Source organism: Notolabrus celidotus, chromosome 8, assembly GCF_009762535.1.
Source record: "Notolabrus celidotus isolate fNotCel1 chromosome 8, fNotCel1.pri, whole genome shotgun sequence".
NCBI classification, from domain to species: domain Eukaryota; kingdom Metazoa; phylum Chordata; class Actinopteri; order Labriformes; family Labridae; genus Notolabrus; species Notolabrus celidotus.
In genome coordinates, this window is record NC_048279.1 from 30594747 (window position 1) to 30616612 (window position 21866).

At 39.6% G+C, this 21866-nt stretch overlaps 1 protein-coding gene across 4 annotated transcripts in view; it reads right to left on the minus strand.

Annotated features, from left to right (window-relative positions):
• The window catches only part of fstl5 (follistatin-like 5), a 222882-nt gene that overhangs the window by 162189 nt on the left and 38827 nt on the right, over positions 1-21866 (minus strand). For all 4 annotated transcript variants that reach the window (XM_034689156.1, XM_034689155.1, XM_034689157.1 and 1 more), the window contains exon 3: positions 12010-12040. In XM_034689156.1, coding sequence (XP_034545047.1) covers positions 12010-12040 — 31 coding nt within the window. The remainder of the gene's footprint in view (positions 1-12009; positions 12041-21866) is intronic.

Consider the following 21866-nt stretch of genomic DNA (forward strand, 5'->3'; position numbering starts at 1 on the left):
AAATGCTGCTCAGACATTAAGACTGTTGTCGCTGCTAAGGCGATTAATGTCAGGCTCCTGAAAGAAGCTGGATAAAGACATCTTTAAGAATTTATTCTTGCATTTGAAGACACAAAGCTTTAGAAGTCACTTTCACTTTGAATGCAATGTACAGTAGTTTGAAATAAAAGCAGAGAATCTTTCTTATGGAGTAACTTCATGTTTAGACACTGATGCAGTCCTTCCGCTTCAATAAAAGGCGCATTAAAGTTAATCTAGGCAGAGAGCAGGAACCGTCCTGCAAGATAATGTTCCTTCCTATGATTACTGTGTCGACCTTCATGTGGGGGAAAAAAAAGCACAGCCATTGCAGAGCCTTCATCATTATCTGCTGTAAGTACCTCAGGTTCATGCAGATCACTGAGAATTATTGATGTATCTCAATTACATTCGTCTCACTCCATTTAATTCTACATATTCAGAAATGGTTTGCCAAAAAATTACTGGTATCAACATCCTGGGAGTCATTTACACGCTGAAGATGAGTGTTGATGGTAATATTGTTGATCTTGCTAAGTGTGCTGCACGTTATGCTTCCTTTGGCAGTACTGATGATCACCATGACACCTATCACTCTTGTGTTTTACTCCTGTGTGTTATTACTTTGAAATAAGAGGTTTAATGTTCTTTGCAAGTTCATTAAGCTGTTCAAATACCTCAAAATAAATGGCATGCTATAACAGGTTACTAAGATATATTTTATTCTAATGGTGAAGGACAGTCAATATTTATTGCCATACATTTTTTTTCTTCTTGGCCAGGAAGCAGAACTCTGATTTCAATCTTTGGATTAAATATTTGAGATCTGAACAACAGAAGTCTAAAAAGTAGTATTTGTAAAGTGTGTTCCCCCTGAGAGTTTGTACCCCAGCTTTCTTCTCCAGCTAACAGTGGATTTTCTACATCTTAACAGGATATCAAGACAGGAGATTGAAGCTCATTTTATTTTCAACCCAGTCTTTCGTTAGTTTTCTGTGGAGCAGTTCCAAACTACTCAAACACATGCACCCTTCTGTTGCAGGAAAACATTTCTGACTCTAATCCACGCCGCAATGGGAGTCAAACTGCTAACTTGTTAGTCAAATGTGTATCCAGGGGTGAGAGCAGCAGAGCTGGAGCATTTAGTGCCATTTAGAGAAATACTATTTGAACAGTAATTTCTCACAGATAGCAGCTCATTAGAAGTCTGTGCTCAGGCAGGAAACATCTCAGTTGTTCAACTATGGTTCACAAGTGGCAGAGTCTTACTGGCTTATATTCTAATTAGAGACAGACTTGAGACACCTGAGACATCAGGTGTGCAGACAGTTAACAAGCTGGTATGATGGAAACGACTGTGGGCTTTAACGTGCAATCTAAAAGTGGAGCTGATTTAGAGAGCATGCTAACAGGTCTGCATAAGAATTAAGTAGACAAACTTAGTAGAAATGGAATAGAGAATTCATACGTATATTCAAATGTGTGTTTTTGTTAACTTAAAATGAGCGAGTGGATCCCCTTTCTCTGAAGCCATCATCTTGCACCACCATGTTTTTGCCATAGCACAGAGCAGAAACTAAAGGCCATGAGCGTTTTTGTATTGAGTGAGTGACTGCAAAAAAAGGAACCAGTTGGAGGACAAAATGGAGAGTGGTTGTTGTGCAAAAAATAATTTGTATTGATAGACATTTTTGATGGTAAAAAATTGACAAACTGAGGATCATCTTTATGCATCACAGCAGCTTCTTGTCACCAAAGGTCACTGTCACTTCTGCGATGGGAGGGGTGAGCAGCGGAGCATTTCAATCTAGAGTCTGACTGCTACAACATGCTTGATATTCCTATTTCTGCACACTGTACCTGAAATAATCATATTGAGATCATATAACTTGTGAGCTGATTGAAAATATGGACAAAAAACTGATGTGAGAAGCAAGTTAAAAGAAAGCATGGATACGTGCAGTGCACACAAAGGCTAATGCTCTTTAAAGTGCCGTATCACTGTGAGAGGTAGCCGTCTGTCTCCCCATAGGAGGCGGCTTGAGCTGTTCCGTACAGTATTTAGGCCAGACACAACTGTCCTCTTACGGCTTAGTGGGTCAAGGAGCATAAGTAGCCTGTAAAGCTAGCCAGAATGTCCTGTGGGAATCTGAAAAGAAAATCCAATAGGCTTTTATTTTTTTTTTAACTCTGCCACTCATCTAAGCCTGTCAGTAGAGCTCATAAGCAGATGGTGCAGTGAGGTCCCACAGCCTCTTTTTTAAAATTACCCCCTTCGTGCATGGAAAAAAGACTCTGCACTCCATGAAACTACAGTAAGTTGATTAAGACTTACTGTATGAAAGGTAGTGTAAATTAAATTTTAGCAAAACTGTGAAGGGTTAGGAGGAACGACGGGGAGTCTTCTAATAATTCTGTGTGAGGAAAGTGCAGAGCACCGCGGCATTCAGCGCTCCTCATACAGCTGTGACGAGTTATTAAAAGTGTAACCCGGGCCCAGGGGGTGGTGTGTAATTTTAGAATTAATATACAATTTAGAGCTCCATGTTTGCAGCCGCTGAATTATTCAAATGTACTTCTGCTGTGGGCTCCGGTCTGGTGGGGGCGAGACAGCTGCCATGCATACGAATTAACATACTATGTCAGTGCATGAAAAAATGGGAGACGACGTAGATTAGAGAACATAAACACTGGTGCCAGGCGGCTAAACAAGATGTTTGCTTTAGTGCAGAGATCAAACCTCAAAGGCTGAACTATACTGATGGGAATACCCAGGGATGTTGGGTTGTTATTTAAGACTGATATTGCACTCCATCTGTTGGGAAATCTTTCTTCAGTGTCGTTATTACATGCATGAAGAGATCACTTCAACTGCTTACTCAGTGAACCTATGCATGTCAACACGCAGCCTCTAGTTATAAGAAATTTGATTAAAATTATGAATTTCTTGAATCTCAATATCAGTTCGATCTAGCCAGGGATTAAAGTTACATTCAGAATATCAGCAAAATGAAGTGAGATTAAAAAACACAAATATTTTTCAGGAAGTTCAATAACCATTCTGCTATCACGCACTTCATTTTGATATTGTGGGATAGATTGATTGCCAATCAAATGTGTAATTTAGGCTTAACTACACATATATCTAAACAAGTAGATGACAGCACATTTAATGCCAGAAAAAACTCACATGTGTCTGGCTCTTTATTATTGAAAGCAAACAGCTGACAGGATGGCAACAATGTCAGTGTAGTGTTTAGACTGGATTCAAACAACTTACACAAGTTGACAGATCTTGACTGAAGGAGAACTTCAGAATTTGTTTGATAAACTATAAGCTCTCAAACAAAAGATGCTACAAAAAAATTGTTGTAGTATATGCAAATTTAGCAGCAAGGGATGGGAGGGAAACTCATGGAAAATAACTGTACTTTCATTCAGAGTTAGAATTTATTTTTGTTGTCTTTGCCAAGAAATGTAAATTATATTTCTAATAGAGTTCATAATAAAGAATAACATGGTAATGGAGGAAAATTGAGATTTTGTTGATGTTTTTTTTTCTTTTTTTTTATCATACCTGCTACAGTTTCTCTATTGGATTGATTAAGTAATACCACTTTGGCAGTATTCGCTGTTTAGGTGTTACCTGACAAACTTGATCAACATTACTGCTGATACGATTACAGAGAGCGTCTACAGGTAAAGTGTACGTGACCTTTTTAGTAGTGATGGGAAGTTCGGCTCTTTTTGGAGAGCCGGCTCTTTTGACTCAGATCCCAAAGAAGAGCCGGCTCTTTCGACTACCAAACGGCTCTTAATTTAGGATCTTTTGTAGCCGTATATTTTACCTTAACTTTGCAAAAACTAATGGTTTGTGTTGAAAACCCTCTTACGTACAGTGTTTTTATGAGAAGCCTTATAATTGCCTAATTTTGTGCATTTATTCTGTTACAAAACCATTCTTACTTTTGTTTAGTATTTTAATCTTTTTTTTTTAGTGCCCAATTTAACAAAAAACTGCAAACATATTCACAGAACAGCACCAGAACCAAACTCAAGCAAACAGAACCAGAACCAAACTCAAGCAAACAGAACCAAAACCAACTCAAGCAAACAGAACCAGAACCTAATTCAAGCAAACAGAACCAGAACCAAAATCAAGCAAACAGAACCAGAACCAAACTCAAGCAAACAGAACCAGAACCAAACTCAAGCAAACAGAACCAGAACCAAACTCAAGCAAACAGAACCAGAACCAAACTCAAGCAAACAGCACCTGAAACAGACTCAAGCAAACAGCACCTGCAACAGACTCAAGCAAACAGAACCAGAACCAAACTCAAGCAAACAGCACCTGAATCAGACTCAAGCAAACAGAACCAGAACCAAACTCAAGAAAACAGAACCAGAATCAAACTCAAGAAAACAGAACCAGAAACAACTCAAGCAAACAGAACCAGAACCATCTCAAGCAAACAGAACCAGAACCAGAACCAAACTCAAGCAAACAGAACAAGAACCAAACTCAAGAAAACAGAACCAGAACCAACTCAAGCAAACAGAACCAGAAAGATGTTAAACACAATAACAGAGTCTCACTCTTTTTTAAAATATAATCACACACCTGCTAACTATTACTTGTCCTTCATTAGATTAAATTGAAGTGTTCTGCTGGTGGATATGAGGGACAGTGGGAGCTGGCATGGAGGGGGGTTGCTCTGGGACGCCAGAGCTAACTGTTCAGCCTCTCCGAGGTGTCGTGGGCCTTACTAAATGAAACATCAGTGAAGGGAGGAGCCCACTTGATAACCCCAGTGATGTGCTGCCTCTCGCTGCCAATTTGTGATATCTATCTCAGGCTTATGGGGACATGAGGAGCCATGTGGTAGGCTATTAAACTTATCAGTAGAGGGTATAATGGGGTGGGTTTCTTCACTGAGCGCTCATCCTTTCTCTCAGCACAGGTACCTTGTGTTTATCTCAAAAAATGAAACCAATTGTAGTTTAAATAGTTTCAAATTTAGTTAAGATTGTGATTAAAGACTTACTTCTGTCATGACATAAATCATGCAGAATAAAATGGTGACTGTAGAGAGAAGTGATTGAACTACTCCACCAGATTTAGCTTGCATGGGTACTGCACTGTATGGTTCTGCAGAAGTTTGAGCATAGGCTTGACAAAGTGATGATTTCTTCATCGCTTTTAAGTAAAGTCTTTGGATTACCATGTTGATGACATTTCTTTAAGTCATACAAGAAAGTTTAATTCATGCAGGAAGTACCAGACACTTGAATCTGAGTGCTGCCACAGAAAGAAAGTGAAGCAAGACTGGTATGCTGGATTGAGTGCACTTAACCTGAGTGTTGTTTACCTTTTCAAACTAGTGTTGGTTTTTGAATTAAGCAAAAATGTCTGCGACTGAGTGTACCAACTGTGACTATGACTGAGCGTTTAATCCATGTCCAACATTCTTGTCTAATGTAATTTGTATTAAGCGTGAGTTGGTCAAATCACACACACAGATCAACATCTGTTCAAAAATGTACTTTGGCTGAAGTGAACAGTTCTTCTTCCTTAACCCTTTTGTTATGTTGCGGGTCAAATTGACCCTTTTAAAAGTGTATTTCAGGCAATATGCCAACAAAACCAGCTTAATGCAGCATACAAATCTGGGCAGCATGTGACAGAAGAGGTGTTGTGTTAATTTTATCAACATCACTTCATACAAATAAATAAATTCAAAATTTAAATAAAATAAACAAAAATCTGTTATAAAAACTATTGTATTTATATTTAGGGCTTTCCAATGTACATTAAAAAAGTTTTAACATAAATTTGAATAAAAAACGAGTGAGTTATCCTCATTGAATCATGATCTGTGAGAATTAAAGAACACCAATGGACTAAATCTTGATTTAAATGGTTAATAATGGAGTTAAAAACTAGATTTAAAAAAATGTGTATTGGGTTTTTTTGGGGTTCTGACACTTTTGGAAAATTGAATATGCCCCGCGTCAAATTGACCCAGGAACATTTTTGCTGCTCCAGAGAAACGAACATAACAGGAGGGTTAAGGGACTACCTATTTTTAATAGAGGAAATGAGTTAGTTGTACTGGTCAGTAACATTCAAAATAGTCATTAAAAAAGATGAAAAAGAATGGTGGTATGATAAAGATCATGCTCCTGCCATACAAAATAAAGAACTTGTATTTTTCCCATACTGCCCACTCCTACATGCAACCCATGTACACAGGCTCGAGTCCTCAAAGCAGAAGTTTCTGGTTCAACTCTAGGCCACTTTTTTACCATTCAGCACTCTCTTCTCCCCACATGTCCTGTCACTCTTCAGCTGTCCTATCTAACAGAGTTAAAAATGCCAGAAAAAAACTGAACTTAAAAACTATCCAGAGGTGGAACCCCCATAAGCCAAAAAAGCTTTGTTTGTGAAAAAGTATCAGTTATTTTTAACAACTAGATTTTACATACATTGTAAACACCAGCAGAGTTAGAGTCTCCCATTTACACTCCATACCAGGCACAAGACATCTGTCATAACACCCGTCGCTGACATGTTTTACAAGTAATGAGGAAGGTAAGAAAAGTGGCATTAGGTGTTTCGTATGGCTAAAACAGGCTATTTATACCGTAAAATCACATTTCAGTGGCAGCCTAAGGTCTTCTTGCAGTCCTCATAACAAGCTCTGTAAGTGTGGAACATGTTCTATCTGGGATACCAATTACACAGCTTCCTGATAAACGGCTGGCATTTTTCAGACTTTGTCTCGCTCACGCTGGCATTCAGTCAGTGTTTATTGGTTGCTGCATTCCCTGGATCTATGATTATTATTTCATTTCGTTTCCTCATCCACACCGACTGTAGGACTGTAATATCCATACATACATCCATTATCTTAACTGCTCATCCTGTTCAGGGCTGAAGCTCACTATAGGTGAAGGATTGTGTGAGGTGTTTCCTGGGCAGGTCTTTAGTCTATCACAGGGTATAGATAATAATGTGTCTGACAATAAAACACATTTAAAGTTTGTGTAAATACCAAACAAGGCCTTGGAGAATTTCAACACTCTTAAATAAAACAGAACATCAACTGGTTTCGATTTCTATGTGCTTATGTAAAGTATGTGTGCAAAGTGTGAATACTCTGGTAGTGGCCTTGAATGTGTATAAAGTATACTGCAGAAGTTTTAAACTACAGGGCGGAAGAGCCCAAGTATCAGATCCAGATCCAGGAATTATTCTGCATCATCTTTTTAATTAACAGGGTTGTTGCTCTTTGTTCAGTTTCTCCTTGTTTTCTCTCATTTGGCTTCTAGATGACCATTCCAAATGTCAATAGTTTCGCAGCTTGTAAGACTAAAGTTTAATGCTGAATTGACCTCAGTTGCCCAATAATAAGGAGCCCCCAATGTACCAGGTTGATCCTTGAATTATTTATGGTTTTCACTACAGTCAGCTTGCCTTCTCGTTATCAGGGCTGAAAATGAGTTTGCTGAAAACTAGCCAAAGCGAGATCGGCCCTCTCGGCTTACAGAACATGGCGCATTAAAGTGAATCACAGCAGACAGCTGGGGCCGCCCTTTATGGTAATGCACCCTCTACAATTACTGCTTCGACCTTCCCTGGTGAAGAAAAATGGGGAGACGTCCATTTAGCGGCCCTTTCAAACACTTAGTGGCAGACATGTTGGGCAGCAGGAGCACCTTTCGCCTGACATTGACTCTTGTTTAGAGGAGACACAGGAGGCATTAAACAGGTGACAGCTAGACAGATGAGATGCATCTGTCAAACAGCAAGAGGACCGTGGTGCATTTATGCATCCACACCAGCTTGTGCCACACCAGGATATGAAGCTGGCTGGTGATAATGGTGCAGACTACACCTGCTACTAATGGTTATCTTCTTATAATTCATTTTAAAGTAGTGCAGTGTTTCTAAAGTGACAACAGTCCAAATGCCCTTCATAGTTTTCAGTCAACTTAATTTCAATGTCATCAAAAACAAATGGGAGATCAAAAGGTAGTTTAGCAATTGTTAGTTGTTTTATTAATCAATTATTTTATCAACTATTCTGTCAACTAATCGAGTAGTTGAATATGTAATGATGCATGCTCAGCAGTTTTTTCATGAACTGCAATTTTACCTTTTCTGCTGTGTCAATTCAAAATCCCCTGTTGGGGGAATAGTAAAGGATTATCTTGTCTTATTACTAAGCCTAAATAAATATCATACTCAAGTTCATTAGACTGGCTAATGCGCATTTATTCATGATGCCCCACACGTGCTGACCCTACTCACCTCATTTAAATTCAAATGTACCTGTCGTTGGTGAATTTTAGGCTCTTACAAAAGTGTGTGTGTCTTTGTGTGTATGAGGGGCAGAGTTTATGTTAGCTGTATCTAGCTTTTCACTGGTTTAGTGTGCAGCTGTCAGGCAGATAAAGGTATCAACAAAAATGTTTGTTGGGAAAAATGTTAAGAATTACCATATTGGTCAGAATATTTGAGTTTTTTTCCCGTTTTGAAATTCATGTGAATAGCAGCATGCGTTCACAACAGTGTAGTAAAGCACCTGATTTTTTTACATTCACTTAAATTTCACATGCCACATTTACTGACCGACAAAGCAGCACAGAAGAAACACAGTAGTATACCTAAAGGCTATCAGGCTGTCAAGATTGTTCAACGAGAGCAGTGGGGAAACACTTCTGTGTTGATTTTAAATGAATAAGCGGAAACAGCCAAACTTCAACTTCTGTCTGAGAAAGACAATAAGGAAGGTGACTCCTGTACTGGCGGGAGATGAAGGGATAACAGCCAGCTAGAATGTAACATGGGCGAGTAAATCCACAGCATGCAAGCACGGCATCGATTGTATTAAAGTCCCCCACAAGGCGATCAGGATAAAGGCTGGAGAAATGTACCCCACACAGAGTGACAGGAGGGACGGGAAGGACTCAGCTGCATGTGCTGGCTTTAAAGATGGAAATAAAAATTGAGAAATCAATGAAAACTAACGCCTTTTTCTGTCACTCAAGGGATATCATTAGTATAACATGCATTATTACAAAATGTAAAACATGAGATGTTTTGACAGCTCTATAGGGCTTCATGTGTGAAACACTGATAAATGGTACAGGGATATCTTCCCCCTGTGCAGCATGTTGACATTGACACTCTCACAGCGTGTGATCAAATTAAAGGTGACATATCACTCTTTTTTCATCAAAGTATATTGGTCTAAGAGGTCCCCAAAACATGTCTTTAAAGTTTATGCTCAAAAAAACACTTTGAAATCAGATTTTGGCATGCCTGGAAAGCCCTCTTCTTCAGCCCTCCTCAGAACGGTCTGTTTTCTCTCTGACCACGCCCCCTCAGGAAGTGGATATGGTCTCGGCTGTCCAGCACGTTGATCTAATGTTTACATGTTGGCTGAATATACACGGCTGCTCACAGATAGCGTTACTTCAACCCTCTGAATCTGATCCAGAATCTGATCCTGACGGAGAGGCGCCTGCAGTAGGACCTTTCTGAAGGATTGGTCACAGATTTAGTGTTTCTTGTTGTTTTATATATCAGTATGTGGACGTGTGTCTTGGTACACAGCTACAGCTACAGCTACTAACATGTAGCTATGTGGCTATGCTAACTAGCGCTAGCACTTTTCCATGAAAAATAAAAATCATCCACTAGATCTTCAAATCTGCAGACGTGGGGAGTAAAACCGACCTTTGTGTTTATTAAGACAGCATACAACTAGCATGCCTCCCTCCTAAGCTCCTTGTTAGCACACATGTGTGCAGGTAAGGAAAAACGGAGGAGGGGTGGAGTTGTATTTTATACAGTCTATGGACTGATCAAGCTCCGAGCTCTGACTTCAGTTACAGACCGGATGGTGTTGTGACGTAACAAAAACACGGAAGTCTGAAACGGCTTGTTTCACACACATTTACAGAAAGGTGGATAAATCAGAACAGGGGCAGAATGGATTTTTTTCATTCTCGGGGGGTTTGTAGACATGCCAGGGACACATATTTCAGGTAGAGAACCATTAAAAAGTCAATTTTGCATAATATGCCACCTTTAATAATTCAAATAATCAATTTAGAACTACATTTGTTGGGTTTCAGCTTAGTATTGTGTGTATATTTTACAGCAGGTAAATGTAAGTTATTAGGCGTATATGGCTCTTCTGAGCTAGTCTGGATTTAATAATTTGCATCGCTTTTGTAGTGGCAACTTTTAGAAAAAACCTTCATTTGCCACTTCTGCAGGACTTGACCTTTTTCTGACTCATGCGTTGTAAAATAGGTTTACAAAAAAATTAAACGAATGCCGTATAAAATTAAACAAACTCAGAATTTCTATAGACAAACAAAATCACTTCTCTCGTCACTATCAACTTATATTTCCATAAAACCAAACAAAGCTATGGTTAGAAAATAATGTTGCTCCTTGTCCTGCTGAGATGAAAGCACACATTGGCAGCAATTACTTGCAGCATGGCAATTAAAGGCACATACACTCAAATAACTCTATGGCTCTAACAGCTTTACTTCAGGAACCCAGATTATTTTCTTCTCAATTACAGAGAGAAACTTGTTTTATAGTCATGAGTTTCATATATCTTTGTTTATAGGAGTCTTGTAACATAAGTTAGTAGTTATTTAAATGGTTGTGTATTACCTAAAAGGAAGTTTTGAGACAATGTTTGTGACAATAGCACAGATATCGCCAGCTACCAAACCTAAATGCTGACTGATGTCATGTCAGTGCTGAACATGTAGTTTTCTGTCTTGACTTAATCGAATAAAGAAAATGTCGAGTGAGATTTTCTGTGATTCCTGAAACTTCACAGTACGAAATGTTTTTATTAGAGCTGAGACTTGAACTCATCTATTTGGTACTGAAGGTAGTTTGTAATGGGGGGGGGGGGGGTAAAATTCTTTCACTTTTCATGCATTGAAAAGCTCATGAGTAACTTCAGGCATTTTGTTCATTTCCACAAAACTTCATAAACCAGGACTCCAAGAAAGATATGAAATCACAGCAGAACCAAAGTGATGCTGAGGGGCTTGTACAAAGATGCTCCTAAGTATTAAACTTTCCCTGAAATCTATATTTCAACTTCACACTGACGCACAGTATGCTGCACAAAAGCTCTAATACTAATAATTGAAACATATTTCTTGCAACTGCACTGCAGCTGATATGAACTGCTACAGAACGGGCTGAAGTACGAGGAGGCAGACATGAAGCTTAATATAAAAACAACTTCACAGGTTTGATCTCTTCCCCATTCTCTGTTGGACTTGTTTCCCTTCCCTGTGGACCGGTACACGTACAGTACAAGACTTGGACAATGCATAATTTAAGATTTTCTCATACTGTGGATATTGATTTTGAGATGTAAGGTGACTTGATCCACAACAATATCTTCCATTGTCTGCTCAAGGCTGACCATGACTCACATGATTTACAAAACAATCCATCACTGTGGTTTGAAACAACATGACTCTCCATGTTGTCCAGCTGCTGTTGAAGTACACAGTGTAAAACTTTCTTCATGCTTCTGTACACAGTTTAAAAGCATCTGGCTGTGAAAGCTAGCGGAGATCACTCCAGCCTATGTTTGCACCTGAATAAGGTTGGTGATTATCTGGTGAGATCTTCATGGTGAGCCAAACAAACTGGTTGAAAGCGTAGGTGATGAAGTGCTGTGCTCCTAATGGGTTCTCAAGTGGGAATATTTTTCAAAAAGCTGCTCTCTGCATCTGCTGTTTTCTATTAAAACATTCAACAAATAAATCCTCTACAGGATGGGCAGTCCAAAGATCCCACAGCAGATGTGCTGTAGCCATGCTGTGGCCTCCATCAGACAACACTCCCACACTTAACCTGTGTGATGCACAAAGCTGGATGCATCTCAAAAGGAGGGAGGAAAGAGCAAGGAATGGAAAATGGAAACTCACCCTTTATCCTCAAACTCTGAGGGATCCCATCCTGTGGAGAAAGAGAAAAGAGAAAAGAAGAAGAGATCAGAGTTTAAATAAAGCAGCATTTCACAGCATTGACAATTTGACACAGAGCTCTTTCTGATTGGGCGAGGGAATGCAATCCTGGTGATTTTAGCAAAGACATTTGATTCTGCAAACCACTTAACACATCACAAAACTACCACCTCAAATGACAGTGTTCAGATCATGTCATTGAAGGCATGACATCCTGGTCTATAGATTTCAATCAAACTGCAGTAACATACTCGACATGATGTAGTGTTGCCTGTTTGAATGGTAACTAATGATGCATTGATAAGTTCGACATTAATGTGCCATTACGTTAAGTGGTTGTTTGTCACTGTTGATTGCGCACTGATGGACCTTTCAACTGGTTACCATCACATCTGTATAACTACAGGTTGTGATTCAAGACTATGGTTGTTCTTTTTTTGTGTTTTCTTGTTTTTAGTTATCAGGTCTTTAAAATTATTCTCTCAATGTTGGGTCGTTGGGTTTCTTTTACAAATCTCCCCTTACGATTCAATCTTTCAGATATCTCTGAGTTATGCTACAGTTCTCCCAAACTCTCCTTTAAATGTTGTTGTCTTACTTGATCTTGTTTTTTTAAGGTGGAACTGTACATAGAGCTGTCAGGATAGCCACAATATTGTAGTACCCACTGTTGACATAGCCATGAACGTAGTGTTTCTTTTTTTCTTCTTGTTCAACACTCCCAAATGTTTAATAAATTCAGAATACATTTAAGATTTAGGAGTGTAATTTTCCCACCAACAACGTGTTCTCTACTGTGTAACAGAATTAAATTCTTTGTACACAAGGAGAAATATATGCAGCTGCTCTGTTCTCCACACCAAACATTACTTGGCCAGCTCGGGAACATTTCGGCTTTAAAGGAAAGAAAAGGCAGCACATTAACTCAAGGCAGTATGCAAAACCTGAGCCAGGGAGGCCCCTGTGCAACAGGAAATACTTTAAATTTAAGGGCCCATCTAGCACCCATTATCCAGCTGTCTAGGTGGAACCGCCGCGCCCAGCACCAAGTCATAGAGCAGCCTCTCTAGACGGTTCAGGCCATTCATCGCCCACAGTGAGGAGTGGCTTCGGCTTTTTCCCCAAGTCACCAAACAGAGCCATTCAAGTGTCAGGCATTAATGCTGAGAGTTGCTGTTAACAGTATGTTCGACAATATGGTTCTATATTTTTCTGTTTATGCTGCTTTAAAATCAGGATGAATGGAGTCATTTAGAAAAAAAAATAATTTGCTTATGCATGGTTGTGCCATTCAGTAAGACAGCCAGATGACAGATGGCATCTTGTGGTGCGGTGAGGTTTGGCAGTACTTTCATCCAGAAAATGGAGATTAAGTTGTCTCTAAGCTTTCAACTCTTAACTGGTTAAACCCTTCCGGAGCAATGCATGACCAGCACAGGTATGTGTACATTAACCTACAATGAGGACTAAAGGCTTACACTCTACTAACGTTAGCCATGCTCAACATATCAATCTGACACAAACTGCAGACTCTGTGATCTTGTGTTAAGCCATGCTCAATTTTTCATGGTTTTTTTTCTGTGCTTTCTTACCTTCAGACTAGTTTAGTTGTGGGAATTTGAATTTCTGATCAAATGACTCAGAAATTAGATGCTTTGGAAAATCCCTCATCACAACAGAGGAAAGTTCTTACATCAAGCAACACGATACACCCCTTCAATTGTCTCATGACACAGTTCAATAGTTCATACTCGTCCTTCACATCAAACCCAAAAGCTGTATTTTAAATATAGTTTAGTGACTAAAAATAAAATAAACTCTAGACATACAGATACCAAAGACCAACTCACCATGACCCTCTGTGTAAGTAGGTTTTAAAATCACTTGTGTTTAGTGCATGTATAGTGATGCCGCCTGTAGAGATGTTGTTTTCCGGACTACTATTCTGAGTAGCTGCTCTCCACAAACCATGAATACGAAAGAAAGATGCATAAATATTTGATTTCTCTACAGTGAAATCTGCATAGCTCATCCCTCTTGTTCTTGTATTGAAAATTCAGACTCTCTTTCTACCAACTTCAGCACTGTGCTGTTATGAAGAGGATGCATTATGCAACAGGTCCACAGTCAATAAAGAACACTGGTCCCCGGCTGCCTGCTGAAAATAGAAGATTACCCAATTCCTGGTTTTGCACACGAGAGCTGCATACTGTATGTTTTCTTGCTAAAATATGATTACTTTATTCGAGGAAAATCAAAAGTCTAAACAGTAATGCTCCAGGGTATTTATATCGCAAGATCTCATTGGTTAATAATTGATTTTCACTACAAAATAATTCAGATCACTTAGTTTTTTTCTGGTTGCTGCAGTCTGTATCACTGCACCAAAAAGATCTGTGCCATCTCCACATATTGTCATTTTGTACTTTCATTATGACTCTACAGAGTTTGTACATTTGCATTAATAACTGCTGTTGCTAATGAGACTCTTATCAGATTAAAGAACACCCACATGAGCCATTACGTACTTTTAACAAGTCCTCAGCTGACCGTGGAGATTTTCTATGGCAACCAGGCTGCTGTTTAATACAACTTTTAGTGTTTATGTAATGCAGCTTGAAAGCAACAACAAAACACTAAATTTTCAATTAAACAAAATAAGAAGACACGACTGCCTTTAAAAGTGGCTTCATCAAAAACAGCTCGTGTAAAATGATGGGGCTGCAAATGATTATTCCTCCACTTGTCTCTCTCTCTCACTTTAAGAATTTGGGAAACATTATTTTCCGTGCAAATTAAAAAGATACTGACAAACTTAAGGTCAGAATAAAACATGAACTACTGCAGCATATATTAAATGACAGATAGATCACTCGTAAAATAAATCAATACAGAACTGTATATGATTGAGGCTGACAGCTCACTCTCAGTTACTCATTTCAGCATTGCCCTCATTTACTGTATTGACTCCAATGAGACATTTTTATTATTCTCAACAAAATGCATCTGAATAAAGTGGGATTTTCTTATATTTGAGGTTTAGCAGTTAAATGCCAACATGTATTAAAAAGTAGACAGTGTAACTTATCTCTAAGCAAATGCACCCCTCATAATTGAATCAATCTGTCTCATTGCTACCACTACAGCATCAGGCAGTTGAAAGATAAAGAGATATACTGACAGCAGCACAAACAAAAAACGGTTAAGAAAGCAGCAGAGACATCACACATCTGTACAACAGCCAAAAATATGGTGCCACTAAGGATGGGGGTTGCTACTTTTTTTATCATATTGATATCATTATCAAGACTTGGATCAGCACTCTGTGTTCTCAAGAACCTCACAACTCAATTAGATTTGAATTATTTTGGTCACAATTTGATGCGATATCACCTTGATTCAATAATGATCATTATGTTTCCATATCAATTTAATAGTATGCATAGATGTCATCTCTCTCTCTCTCTTAATCTCCTCTATCCCGGGGCAGATGTCTGTCTAACATGAGTCTGGTTCTGCTCCAGGTTTCTGCCTGTTAAAGGAAGTTGCCGCTGTAACTTGCTAAATGCTGCAAAGTGCTCTGCTCATGGTGAATTAAGATGAGATCAGACTGAGTCCTGTCTGGAAGATGGGACTGGACCTTATCCTGTCTTGATGTTGGGCCTTTGTTAATGATTTAACATAGACTACAGTCTAGACCTGCTCTGTTTGTGAAAGCGTCTTGAGATAGCGTTTGTTAACATAGACTACAGTCTAGACCTGCTCTGTTTGTGAAAGCATCTTGAGATAGCGTTTGTTGTGATTTGGCGCTATATAAATAAAGATTGATCGAATGATTGAGATGGCAGAAATACCCAGATCATTCATGACAGTACCTGCTTATATTTGATAAATAATATTGTCTGCATGTTCTTAAGAAACCTCTGTGGATCCTATTACTGGAGGATGTGTGTGTCCTTCATGTGATGTAGGTTGCAGGTTCAGTTTGTGGTGTCACAAATGTCAAGTGTGTATTTCAGTGGGTCATGTTAACCATGTTTTATCTTGTTACAGATGAAGGCAGAGTTTACATGATTTGTGGAGGTGCTGGAAACACTAAAAACATCTGATTTCAAAACTATACTCTGAGCTTACTCTGCTTTTTTTTTATTTAAACATAAGGAGGAAAAAAAGGGTTGTTTCTAAGAGACAAAAAGTCAGTTTCTCATGGTGGTCAAGTAAAGCAATACCCCCTCTTAAATGAGTAAATGAGCGACGCGGTGGGCCTAAACGAGAGAAAACACCTGTGGATCTGTGACATTCTTCATATACCTACCCTCTGGAAGAGTTGACATTTAGAATTGCACTACAGGTAGGAAAGATATTAAATGGGGCTTATTTGCATATGGCAGTCAGTGTTCACACTTCATTTGTTTGAAGAGAGTGATTTCCCCCGAGGCTGCTGGCAGGCCTGTCTCTGCTGCCCTGAGACTCTGGGGACGGAGAAGCACCCAGCTGTACAACCTGTGGTTCATCTGCCTGTGTCACAGCTAACTGGCTGACCGCCCACACCTCCCTCTGTCTACCTCTCTTTCTGGCTTTATCTCCCAGCCTCTCCTCCTTCCTCCAGCCATACCCCCCTCCTCCTCCTCCTCCTTCTCATCTCCTTCTCCCACTTCAGATCTGACATCTCTCACTCCTCCACACCATCAACCTCCAAGTACACTTCAACCAGAAACATAAAAGCGCAAATTGCAACATACCAGCATGACAAGTGAGTGGAATATACAGTACAATACAATGCTCTGTCGGCAAGGATGGGTTTATATTTTAGACCCTGTTTGGATAGAAAGTGTAAAACAAAAAACAACATACAGTTTCACATTTACCCAAAAACGAAGACTGGAAAAAACACAAAACTGGCAGAGAAATGCTGAACATGGTTCAAATTTCACCACCGCCAATTACAGTTTTTATTCTTATTTCAGTGACAAAAAAAGGGGAAACAGGCGTCAAAAAGAAACCAACAGTGAGACAATAGACAGATAAAGAAATGAAAACCATCACAGTACTGTTTGGAGAATGTCAGACAAGTTTCGGCGGAAGAGATATAATTAAGAAGGGTGCACTTGTTTTCTTATGTGTGAGTGTGTTTACACTTGTTTTTAAGATTTGCGCCACAGACAGTTAGCAAACTCATGTGACTCGGCGTGAGGAAGAATTCAAATGAAGGTGGTGCAGAAAAAGAAAAAGTGAATAATCTTTGAATAACTATTCATTAGATGGTAACGATAAATTGTCCCCCGAATATCCAGCTGATCCTGTGACAAACTGCTGGAGAAAGACAGTAAAAAATGCACATGCCTGGTGGATTACCATCAACTAAGTTGCATCAGTAGATGATACAAAAAAAGTTTAAACAGTGTTCTTGCGAGAAGACGCAAACGTATAACGCTTTCTAAAAGAATCTGTTATCGCCACCCTGCCAGCTACCAGTATGGTGGTTGAGTACAGCCTCTGGTGGCATTGATAGTTGTGAGGTAGGCCTAAGTACACAGCAGCAGGTACCACTATCGGTACAAATCTTAATCAATCCAGCACTCTGCAAGGTGGATTTAGCATTCCCTGTTGTCTTGAAATGCATGATCATGACCTTATGAGGGAGGAAGAGATAAATAGTGGCACCACCAGACAAGTTAGCCCTGCTATGTATCCAGCATGCTTTGTGTACTGAAGAGGTTTTGACTACATCATCCAGATAAAAGACTGTGACGCAAGAGAAGATCTCTCTCTGCATTTAATACTTGTATGTTAGTCTCAATGATGTATAGGATGCAGCTGTTTTTTCAGATGACAAAAAAGGTATTGAACATGCCAAATTTTGAGGTAGTTAGTTATAAAATAAGTTATAAAAACCATGATAATATCTTTCTAGGATTATAAAATCATTCTGTATAAAACGTAAAGGTGACATATCATGCAAAATTGAATTTTTAATGGTTCTCTACCTGAAATATGTGTCCCTTGCATGTCTACAGACCCCCCGAGAATGAAAAAAATCCATTCTGCCCCTGTTCTGATTTCTCCACCTTTCTGTAAATGTGTGTGAAACGAGCCGTTTCAGACTTCCGTGTTTTTGTTACGTCACAACAATATCCGGTCTGTCACGGTGTCAGAGCTCGGAGCTTGTTCAGCCCATAGACTGTATAAAATAATACTGAATCCCCCCTCTGTTTTTCATTACCTGCACAAATGTGTGCTAACAAGGAGCTTAGGAGGGAGGCATGCTAGTTGTGGGCTGTCTTAATAAACACAAAGGTCGGTTTTACTCCCCACGTCTGCAGATTTGAAGATCTAGTGGATGATTTTTATTTGTCATGGAAAAGTGCTAGCCCTAGTTAGCATAGCCACATAGCTACATGTCGTAGCCATAGACTGTAAATAAAAAGGTCGTAGCTGTAGCTGTAGCTTTAGCTGTGTACCAAGACACACGTCTACATACTGACAAATAAAACAACAAGAAACACTAAATCTGTGACCAATCCTTCAGAAAGGTCCCGCTGCCTTTCTGGCAGAGGTCGGTTTTACTCCCCACATCTGCAGATTTGAAGATCTAGTGGATGATTTTTATTTATCATGGATAAGTGCTAGCGCTAATTAGCATAGCCACATAGCTACATGTCGTAGCTGTAGCTGTGTACCAAGACACACGTCTACATACTGACAAATAAAACAACAAGTAACACAGAATCTGTGACCAATCCTTCAGAAAGGTCCCGCTACAGGCGCCTCTCCGTCAGGATCAGATTCTGGATCAGATTCAGAGGGTTGAAGTAACGCGGGTCTGTGAGCAGCCGTGTATATTCAGCCAACATGTAAACATTAGATCAACGTGCTGGACAGCCGAGGGCACATTCACTTCCTGAGGGGGCGTGGTCAGAGGGAAAACAGAGTGTTCTGAGGAGGGCTGAAGAAGAGGGATTTTCAGGCATGCCAAAATCTGATTTCAAAGTGTTTTTTTGAGCATAAACTTTAAAGACATGTTTTGGAGACCTCTTACACCAATATGTATTGATGAAAAAAGCGTGATATGTCACCTTTAACTATTTCATGTGAGTGTAAGTAACAACATCTGTTTGGTTGAACTGTTTTTTGGAGTGTACTGACTACCCATGAGCAACGGATGCAGTGCTTTTCTGAAAGTGCTCACTCACAAGTTAAAATGTCAAGTGATCTTTCTAAATAAGGTTGCGGCAAGAGGAAGCTTGAAGGGGGGTTGACAGTCTCTGGAAAGAGAGAGAGATTTTTCTGTCAGGATGCTAGTTATGTATTTGCTGTGGGTGCATTATAAAAGATTTTCAGTAACAAAACATCTACATGTCAAGATAAGAATAGCATTTTCCATAAGAAGCAAAAAGGATGATGTCAAACTCTCTCATCGTATACTTCTGTTGTTATGTCTCTAGGTTTGTTGTTGTTCATAACCAGCACATGTAGTCCAGACATGGAGCAATGATTCAGCCCAACAGTTGGATGATGGCTTGCAGTTCAGACATTGTTTATAAGCTTCTAGTCATCTGATTACTCTTCAAACTTTAAGCCTTTATTACAGACAGAATGTAGGTCAAAACGTTGCACCGATTGAAATACGTCTGAGAGCCTGCAGAGAACTCTATTTGAACTTTTCTTTTTATTCATTGTTATTATATTTTATATGTTTATTCTTTTGTTCCTGTGCGCAGCTGGAGTTGAACTTAATGTTTCATTTACCCACACTGACACAGACCCTGGCTTTGGTGCTACTTTATATGATCCGATGACTTTTAGTTGTTTTACCAATATTGCGGTACAACACAGAGAGGCATGCAGCAGAACAGGGCAGGAAAAACACAGGTAGCCGTTAGCAGGGACATTGACATCTTGTTATTGTTATAGCAGATTGGCTCCATACAGCGTCTGCCTCTTCAAACCCCTGTGGAGACAGCGCAGAAGCCGGTTACCTCAGCCTCGGGCTGGCTGCCATTTGAAAGTAGACAGCTCATCAAGATGAGTGACAAGGGTTGGGGCTTAAACTGACCAGCTGAAGAGGAGGAGGGTGGTAATAATACTGATAGAAGTTACATTCAAACCAAACCCCGTGGCTTCATCAGAAGCAACTACGTGTCATGCTGTTTTGTACGACTTCTATAATTTATCCTTGTTATTTCTCCCACTCCGTGTCTGTGTATCTCAATCTCATTTGCCCATCCCCCCTCCTACTCGTTCACTCTGCTTATCCCCTGTTAATCTAGATTTGCCATGTGGCCGGGCCAGTGCGGGATGGATGGGGTTTTGCACACAGTTGTCCTTGCCTCCATTTTGTTTGTCCTGACATAACAGCTTGATGTCGGAGAGACAAACTCCGAAAATTGCTTTTGTCCCTCGTGTTCGGCAAGGCCGGCCAAGAGTCTACAAATTTCACAAATCACACATCGAGTCTCTCCATCACTTTAACAGTGAAATTTGCTGTGAGCTTGAGGGATGTGAGACTGTATAAAATAAAATGCCCCGGTAATTTAAGCTCGGGAACAGTTACTGCCACTTTGAGAGTTATCCCCATTAATATAAAATATTAAAGGCAAGCTTTTGGTGGCCCGGATCTGTGTCCTGTTCCTGACCCTGTGTGGAGGATTGCAACGAGAATATCTGAAACAATACCATGGGAATTATGGGTAGGGCATGTGACCAGCTGTTTATGGCCAACTGGCTGCTGATGATTGAAGTGAGGAAAGCTTAAGAGGTCAAATGTGATCCTGTTACTCTTGTCAAACACTGTCCTTCAAATCAAGGGAAAAGGCAAATCATTAACACGACCACTGAGGTCTGACAGCGTGACAAAAGATGTTCAATACATTCATTTATTCATTAATTCATACACTTATTACTGACAGTTCTCTAGCCTTGAACAGCGTCCACCAGCACTGCACTGCTGATGTTTGTTTTTGTCAAAAAGTATTCACCTGAAATGTGTTGAGGTTTTTTTCTTTCTTGGCAGGAAGGGGAGCTATTTATAGTTTGTGATCAATGAGTTGATCATTGCACCTGCCAGTATCAGATACTGCAATTTAGGCCGAATCTGAGGCTGATATTGATACTGTCAGCTTAATGGTACAGCTCTATCATCAGTCATGGACCTGAATTGAATAAAACATGTGATGCAAACTTTTTCCAGAAATGTTCTTTAACTATGGACTCTGAACACCTCCTCACCTTTAGAAAGTACAGAAAAAAATAACCTGCTACCCTGACTGAAACTTGGAATGTCTTTCCTACACTCTCTGGATATCTCATTTTGAAACAACTCTTCTTTAACGCTGCTCACTCAGCTGTATTGACAAGTGGATGACCCGAGCCTCTCTGCAATCTAGCCAAGGGCGGAGAAAATTCTCTAAGCAACAAAGGCCGTTGACACATCTTGGAAAAGGGCTTGTGATGTGGCCGTTTTTCACCAAAGGGCTGCAAATTTCCTGTGCCTCTTTTTGACAGGCGGATAGATGAGCAGAGTTTACCTCTGTCCTCTCACAGGATGGATTGTAATGGTATGCAGATGCTGTAATGACATTCCTCTGCAATGTAATCAAAGCGCCTGGCACATTAATTTCATTGGAGTGGAAAAGCACATACATCATTTTTGTAGCTTCGTGTCAAGTTCCTGCTACATGTGGATATACATTACTTTAATTATTAAAGTCATTCTGGTTCCAAAACAGGGTCATAAAAAGAGAGAACGTCAAAAGTACTTGGGTTAACAAGAGATAATAAACTGTTTGATACAAAAAAAGATGAAGTATTATTTATAA